Here is an 8,743-nt window from a genome sequence, read left to right as displayed (position 1 = left end):
ACTGCGTTACCCAATATGGCCACCATTCATAAGTGCGCGCCAAACTCATTTTTTTCCAGGAGAGAGGTTGGCCACCACATCTCCACATCAAGTTTAAGAGGATCCAGGAACAAAAGGGAAAACAAGGATAGAAAATAAAAATTACAAACTAAATATGCATAAAGAAAAGAAAAACAAAAAAAAAGAAAAAAGTGAAAAGAAGAATGAAATCGGATGAAGAAAATAAAAATAAAGCGGCAAACAGAAAGCCCCCTCCGCAGAGCCCAAGTCACTCAGGTTTAAAGAAATGCAGCCCATTCTTGCACGGCACGTGGTCCGTAGTTACAGGCCCACTTGGTACTTGGCCTATGTCTTTCTTTACACCCACTATTCGTAAGACAGGCGCAGCCCAGAGCCCACAGACAGAGAGCCCGCATCACTTGGCGGGAAACTTTTCCCTTGTTCCCGCCATTCCTCTCTTCCCGCCGCCGCCTCCCGCCATTTACCCAGTTCCCCTGCCCCTCCCTGTCATCTCCCCACCCCAACCCTCGTCTCTCCCCCGCCCTTGTCTCTCTCTCTCTTCGCGCAAGCCATGGCGTCTAACGACGGCGGGAACTCTCCCAACAGTAAGATCTAATCGTCACCTCTTTCCAAGATCGCCTGATTTTCCTACTCTGAAGAAAATCTCATCCTTTTTTATCGACTCTGCAGCTGTATCGTCGCCCGATGCCCGGCCATCGAGCCCGCTCCCGGCGACCAACTCGTCCCCTCCTCAGTCCGCGCGGCGTGCCGGCGGACGCCGCCGCCGCGGCTCTGCCAGCCCGTTCGCCTCGTCCCCGTCCCTCGGTGGGTTTGAGACGCCGCCTCCACCCGGCCGCCGCACTCCGTCCGGTGCCGGTGCCTCCCGACAGCGCCAGAACTGGACCGGACGGTTCCCGCCAACTCCGTCCACCCCCATGTCCACCGACGACGTCCCGCTGTCCTCCGAAGCCGGGGATGAGGACACCCCCGAGACCGACGGCGGCGGCGGCGTCGACGCCACCCCTGTCTTCGTCTGGGGCACCAATATCAGCGTGCAGGACGTCAACGCCGCCATCCTGCGCTTTCTGCGACACTTCCGGGATCCCCGCGACGCTGGCCGCGTCGACCCAGTCATGGACGAGGGCAAGTACATGAGGGCCATCCACCGCATCCTCGAGCTCGAGGGCGGGGAGTCGCTCGACGTGGATGCACACGACGTGTTCGACCACGATCCCGACCTGTATGGCAAGATGGTCCGCTACCCTCTCGAGGTCCTCGCCATCTTTGACATTGTTCTCATGGACCTCGTGGCGCGTATTGAGCCGCTCTTCGAGAAGCACATCCAGACAAGGATCTACAACCTCAAGTCCTCGATTTGCTTGAGGAATCTGAACCCATCAGGTGAGAATTTTTTGCAGAGCCTGTTTATGTGAAACTATGCGCCTACACATTGCTTAACTTATGCCTGTATTTGCCTTCATTGTAGATATTGAGAAGATGGTGTCGATTAAGGGTATGATAATTCGATGCAGCTCAGTCATACCGGAGCTGAAGGAGGCTGTATTCCGCTGCCTTGTTTGTGGCTTCTACTCAGAGCCTGTCATGGTTGATAGAGGTATAATACTAGTATGGATAGTTGTTTCGCACAGTGCTGATCTGTAGTCAATGTTTTAGACAAATTGCTGTGTGCATCAAACCTCAGTTTAATTGTTAGCTATTTTTTTCCTATTTTTTATCTGGAAATACTTTGCAATAGTATATCTTATATGTAGCTGCTGCAAAACTTCATAGGACTGGAGGTTTGGTAACTGGCCCCATCCGGTGAATTTGTTGGAAGATTTTCTGCAAAAATATTTTAAAATGACGAAGCACTTGCGAGATAAAATCCTGTATTTTCTGGTTACTGGTGGTTACCAGGCATACCACCCCCCTCGGGTTAAGAATGTATTCTGGTAGCCAAAACATGCATGTGATTAGGAATTCTTCACTATCCTGATTTTACGCTGAAATGATATGGTGACTAATGGTCTATCTATTTACAGGGAGAGTAACTGAACCGCACATATGCCAGAAAGAACAATGTAAAGCCTCCAACTCTATGACTCTAGTCCATAATCGATGCAGGTACCTATATTCTTCTTTCAGCCATTTCTAACTTTACGTCACGCTTAACTGGTTCACAGTCCTGACTATTTTATTGAGCATATATTGTTCGCAAACTAGATTTTCGGACAAGCAGATCATAAAGTTGCAGGAAACACCAGATGAGATACCGGAAGGTGGTACTCCTCATACAGTTAGTGTTGTGATGCACGATAAGCTTGTTGATGCTGGAAAGCCTGGAGACAGGGTTGAGGTTAGGAGTTTACCTTTTTTTGTGAATTGAAAAATATATTGGCATGTGGTTTTATGGCGAAGTGTTAATTTTTTTTCTGTTTGCACCTTTTGTAGATCACTGGGATATACAGGGCCATGAGTATCAGAATTGGGCCAAGCCAGAGGACAGTAAAGTCAATTTTCAAGGTAGAGGATATGGGATTAAGTGTTATCCTATATATTTTTCCCTTCTGAAAGTGTTTTGTATTGTCCTAAAGTATTGCTAACAATTTTCTTCTTCAGACATACATTGATTGCCTTCACATAAAGAAGACAGACAAGTCGAGGCTTCATATTGAGGACTCTATGGATATTGACAATACCAACGCTAGCAAGTCTTCTGAAGACCACTTTGTCAGAGATAAGGTCTGCCTCAATCTCCTATATCTCTTGGATGGGACTTTGTGGAAATCTTAGTAGTACTCGCTGCTTTTGTGATTGCAGATTGAAAAGTTAAAAGAACTTTCAAAGTTGCCTGATATCTATGATAGATTGACAAGATCATTGGCTCCGAACATATGGGAACTGGATGATGTTAAGAGGGGCCTGCTTTGCCAGGTATGTTCATGCAATATCTAGCTTTCTCCTCAGAAAGTCGTCTCATAAGCTAGCTTAACACTGTATACTGCTTGTAGCTTTTTGGTGGCAATGCTTTGAGGCTTCCTTCTGGAGCTAACTTCAGAGGTGATATCAACATTTTGCTTGTTGGTGATCCTGGAACGAGTAAATCCCAGCTTCTCCAGTACATGCATAAACTGTCTCCTCGTGGTATTTACACAAGCGGAAGAGGCAGTTCAGCAGTTGGCCTCACTGCTTATGTTGCGAAGGATCCTGAAACTGGTGAAACTGTAAGTTTACTGTAATTCCCATCATTTTCACAGTAATCTTATGTACATACATCTTTTATAACTGGCATGGTATATCTTAGGTTCTTGAGAGTGGAGCACTTGTTTTGAGTGACAAAGGTGTTTGCTGTATCGATGAGTTTGACAAGATGTCTGATAATGCTCGAAGCATGCTACATGAGGTATGTTCTCTCATTGAATTGTTCCCCTCCAAATTTGCATCGATGATATGATTACTCAAACATCTTTATTGAAAATATACAGGTGATGGAGCAGCAGACTGTATCTATTGCAAAGGCTGGAATAATTGCGTCCTTAAATGCTAGAACATCTGTTCTAGCATGTGCAAATCCATCTGAATCACGGTACAATCCAAGGCTTTCTGTGATTGACAATATACACCTTCCTCCAACACTGATGTCAAGGTAAGTGCATGCCTTCATGTGTGTAAAGTGGACAAACAATTAGAAGTATTCTAACTGTAGTAACATTCCCTGTTATGCAGATTTGACCTGATTTATCTTATCCTGGACAAGGCAGACGAGCAAACTGATAGGCGGCTGGCTAAGCATATTGTTTCATTGCATTTTGAGAATCCAGAAGTAAGTCCTCATCTCAGATTTTATACCTCAAACTTTAACCTAACTGCTCTGTTTGAAGAAATTGCTAACAGTGCAATATTTTAATAAATTATAACAGGTTTCCTAGATGAGCCAATTTCTTATTAGTTGTCTTCATGCTGATATGCAGGTAGTGGAGCACCAGGTCTTGGACTTGCCCACACTAGTTGCATACATAAGCTATGCAAGGAACATCCAGCCACAGTTATCTGATGAAGCAGCAGAAGAATTGACCCGTGGCTACGTTGAGATGAGGAAAAGAGGAAACAGCCCTGGGAGCAGAAAGAAGGTAGGGTAGTTGTATTACCACGTTCATATGCTTTGAATGATAATGAGCCATTGATGGTTTTGTAACTGGTGGATAGGTCATCACTGCAACAGCTAGGCAAATTGAGAGCCTGATTCGTCTCAGTGAAGCGCTGGCACGAATGCGTTTCTCAGAAGAGGTAATGATTATTTTATGATTTTTTGTGCGATTATTATTTAGCTTCATATCATTTTCATCGTGCTGATTTGTTGCTGAGACTAAAAACTTTGATCTTCTCAACAGGTTGGAGTGGGAGATGTTAGAGAAGCGTTTAGGCTTCTTGAAGTGGCCATGCAGCAGTCTGCAACCGATCATGCAACAGGTAAGTTAAACATGCTACCCTCCATATGTCATGCATTTTTTTTTCTCGGGACACCAATTTGCAGTGCTGATTTTTTCTTGACCGGGGTGTGCTTATATATATTTTAATCTCAAAAGGGACTATTGACATGGATCTAATCATGACTGGAGTATCTGCAAGTGAAAGGCAGAGACGTGACAATCTTGTTGCGGCTGTCCGAAACCTTATGATGGAGAAAATGCAGATTGGAGGTCCCTCAATGCGTATGACTGAGGTATAGAAACGTTACCTCTCCTTGGCTATTTTGTTCCCTGTTACCATCATCACTATTTTCACCTGGACTGATCCAAGTGTATTTCCTGATCATCGTGCAGTTGCTGGAAGAAGTGAGGAAACAGAGCTCCATGGAAGTTCATCTGCATGATGTAAGTCACAACTCAAATTTCTGTTATACCTGCATTGATTTAGTGGCCTGAATGATGGACTCATGAAAACAAATGTACAGATTCGCGTTGCTCTTGGCACTCTTATGAGTGAGGGTTCTGCACTTATCCATGGAGAAAGTGTGAAGAGGACCTGATGTGTCATCATCTACTTTCAATGGCATCGACCACTTAAGCTAGCATCAACTGAATCTACCATGACCATGTGCTGACACCTCTTCCTCCCTTGAAGTTGAAGATCTGATCTCTGTAGAGCTCAGAGCGGTGGAAAGTGTTAACCATGCCTGTTTGGTTTTTCATGGTCCTGATTGTATTTGTATGACTTCCAAGATTTCTTAACGCTGCTCTAGTGATTGTTAGTTTTGCATTAGCAGATAATTTGTTTGAGGGGCGATGACATAGTGTTGTCGCTCAAATTGAATCCATGTTCTGTTTGTGCTCTAGCGTTGTAGAGCAGGAAACCATAAATTCATTTTCTTGTCGGTGGAGAACAGACCAACGGCAAGGTGTGCTGGACTGCATGCTGCCCACCTGGGTTCAAACCTTGGGTTCGGTGGGTGCTCAGTAGTTTTCTTCTACAAAAGTTCCAACGGATGCTAGTGTCTGGGTTGGTCTTGTTTTCATTTTCTTGTTGGTGGGTTCCACCTCACGTGAATGCATTTGGCCCCACCTACAAACGAAGTAGTAGAACGGCTATTTGTTTCATGTTGGAGCTTCCAGCGTTGGAGTGGGTGGCTCTTGTAGTAAAAGCATGTGTACTTTAGATCGGTGAATTGTTGTTTCAGGCAAGATCAAGGATGCCATAATTAAATCCATCCTGATATATGACTGATGCAATGTTTTCGTATGACTGTTTTGGACTTTGGTCTGATGGGTGGAATGAAAGATAGAAAGGAAAAAACAAGGCGGTGTGATCCTTTGGAATAGGCTATAATATCAGTAGCAGTGTTCGGGAACTTAGAATAGATCGAGTTTTTTTTTCTGCAAAAAGAAGTAAATAGCAAGTATGTACTGGGCATTATTCGTTGTGCTATCTACTAGCTTCGACTTCCAAAAAGCAAAAGAGGACATTCGCTGTCTACAAGCTAGGAAAGAGCTGAAATCGAAAAGAAGAGATACTTTATCCGATTCACATTACTTGACTCTTGTATGGATGTATCTACAACTAAAATGTGTTTAGATCTATTCATATTAGAGTTGATTAGTATGAATCGAATGGTGTAGCAAAGAGTCGTTAGAGAGAGGGGCTGAACTTTTCCAAGCATCAACTTTCCCATCACATGCAGTTGTCTGTCATGTGTTAGTACCTTGAAGGGGCATGCCAAACTAGATAGTTAGCAAAAAAATAAAAATAGATAGCAACCGCCTTTAGAAGAAGGGTTAATTGAATATATATTAAAAGCAAAATTATGGGGATCCCGGACTAACTGTCCGAAATACCCGTTATGTATACAGTTCACGCATGATCAGTGCGCCGTGAACATATAACCAAACTGATATAAAAGTTACATCATCCATTACAAAACAGAATAAGAAAATTACAATAAGATCACATGACCAATCTTTACATAATAGCCTCGAAGGGCCTAACTACATCATCAAAGTAGCGGAATCCCTTCAACACCTCAGAGCCCAAGTCATCTGCCATAACCCTACAGACAAATGACTGGGAGAACGTTCCTAGCTCGTATAGACGTCGTCCAATCCTTCTTCATTTGTCGAATTCCTTCAAGTCTGGCCAGGTAAATAGCCAGGGATGGAATTGTACTCGCAAAACCATCAAGAAGGTGCTAACAAAAGTTATCTAAAGATGTCAAAAGAAGAAGACTAGTTTCTCTTGTGGATATAGCACGTGAAAGAAAATCAGTTTCTCTTGAGGATATAACATGTGAAAGAGAATCACTTTCTCTTGTGGATATAGCATCCCTACTTCTCGGTTGAAGGGGACACTTCAAAGGGATTCTATGATATCTCTATATCTTTGTTGAAGAAGATACTTCAAAAGACAATCTATGACATCTCTATATATTTGTTGAAGAAGATACTTCAAAAGACAATCTATGACATCTCTATATTTTTGTTAAAGAAGATACTTCAAAAGAGTTTTATGACATAAAACACTAGGATGGGGGTAGCCCGATTTATTTCCTTTCCGACCATCCCCATACGGTCAACCAAAACATTCCGGTACCCTTCCGGTACTCCAAAAACAAGTTCCTTTATTTTCTTTTGTCAACACTTTCATAAACAAAACTCATTAGGCTAAGCAACGACACTTTCCCCACAAAATCCGCGAGTCTATCATGTGGGCATCTTCCCTGCATATTGTGACGCCCCAGAACCAGTACCATGAGGATTCCAGCGATCCCGCCGAAATCTGCACGATATCGATCCAGAGACGCCCTCCGGCACGACGTGCACGATGAATCACACACGTGATGCCGGAGAAATTACCACAATTAGTAACATTCCATTAGGATTACAATAGAGCCCACAAGAAACATATATATTACAACAAGGACTCCAACGAGTCAAGATACAAATATACATACAAAGATCCAAATCATACAGAAAATCGAATGCGTCCGAGTACGGACAAAATACCCAATTTGGACGAAGAGTCCTGAAGATAACCAGCGGCGTCCATAACCCTGCCCAGGCCAAGCCGGAAGGGTAACCTTGCTAACGTCGTCTTCATCGAACATATCTTCATACCTGCCCGGTTATGTCCCGTAGAAGCAGCAATAAGTACGGGTTCGTACTTAACAAGACTTCAAGACGTATAAAAATTCGTCAACCAGTCTTCCTTTGTACTTGAGGCACACAAGGGACTTAGCGGACGCAAGAGGAACGTCATAGGCAATATGGTGGGGTTAAGCGGCAGCGCGCAAGCACTAAAAACCAATAGAGACACTCTACAACATTCGTCTAATCAGAGAAGATGAGAGAGCGCATAAACTAACAGTTCCATACTCTGCAAACATAACACAGCCGACGTGTTCCCCCCTCGCAAGGAAGTACTTACAAAGGCACTTAGACGGTTGACAAGTTTTAACCAGTTATTATTTAAGTTGTTCTGTCTTACTATGCAAGTTATTAGTATTGAAACAACAGGTGCAGGTTGTCTATGGTCGAGTCATACAGCTCCAAGTCGTCCATAACCGTGGACACGGCTTATCGATAAGATTTTAACCCTGCAGGAGTGCCCAAATGTGCCCACACGCACGCTCAACCCACTTACGACAGGTGGATATCACGACCCACAATCTCCTTCACCACAACAAAGTTCAGGAAGCCACCTAACTAAGTTAAACCCGAATCAGAGTCCGGCCGTGCTCCGAAGCGGACTCAGCTGTTGCGTCAGCGTACTAGGTGATCAGTGCCCAGCGGGATCACCACTTCGCATCGGCTCCGCAACCTACGAACGTGCAAGAGACAACGGGGTACAAGGCCCCAAAAGTAACATCATATCATCTGACCACAAAGAAACAAGCTTGTACGCTTGAGAGAAACACAAAATTCAAACTAATTGTGGCCACTGGACAAAGCTGTAGATTCCGGCAGTGGTCGAGGGGAGACCCGGTAAGCATACCCACGTGTGGTTAGAGTGCTCAGTCTCGGAACAGATAACAAGAACTCGGGGTCCTAAAATATTTAGGAAACACAAGTGAGCCGTCACAAAACGATCAGCTGACCCACCGATGCCACCGCTAACAATTATCAACAACTAAAGTAACCATGATTCTTCCCAACATATAACCCGGTAAGATAACAATAACAGTAACGAAATAAGATAGCACTAGCATGCACTACGACTCGCAAGGCAGACCCGATAACCAAACAATAGCTGT

At 44.1% G+C, this 8,743-nt stretch overlaps 1 protein-coding gene across 1 annotated transcript; it reads left to right on the top strand.

Moving 5' to 3' along the window:
- Window positions 1-473: 473 nt before the first annotated feature.
- Window positions 474-5,385, top strand: LOC127327107 (DNA replication licensing factor MCM4). Its single transcript, XM_051353888.2, has 18 exons — window positions 474-605; window positions 691-1,401; window positions 1,487-1,615; window positions 2,043-2,124; window positions 2,224-2,356; window positions 2,452-2,523; window positions 2,620-2,742; window positions 2,821-2,934; window positions 3,012-3,224; window positions 3,305-3,403; window positions 3,486-3,646; window positions 3,727-3,823; window positions 3,972-4,130; window positions 4,207-4,287; window positions 4,392-4,470; window positions 4,587-4,723; window positions 4,824-4,874; window positions 4,955-5,385. Exons 1-18 carry the CDS (start codon window positions 572-574, stop codon window positions 5,027-5,029), a joined length of 2,550 nt encoding a protein of 849 aa, XP_051209848.1. The 5' UTR covers window positions 474-571; the 3' UTR covers window positions 5,030-5,385.
- The last annotated feature ends 3,358 nt before the right edge of the window (window positions 5,386-8,743 follow it).

Source organism: Lolium perenne, chromosome 3 (assembly GCF_019359855.2).
Source record: "Lolium perenne isolate Kyuss_39 chromosome 3, Kyuss_2.0, whole genome shotgun sequence".
NCBI lineage: Eukaryota > Viridiplantae > Streptophyta > Magnoliopsida > Poales > Poaceae > Lolium > Lolium perenne.
Note: the sequence above shows the minus strand (reverse complement) of the source record. Positions and strands in the feature narration are given on the sequence as shown.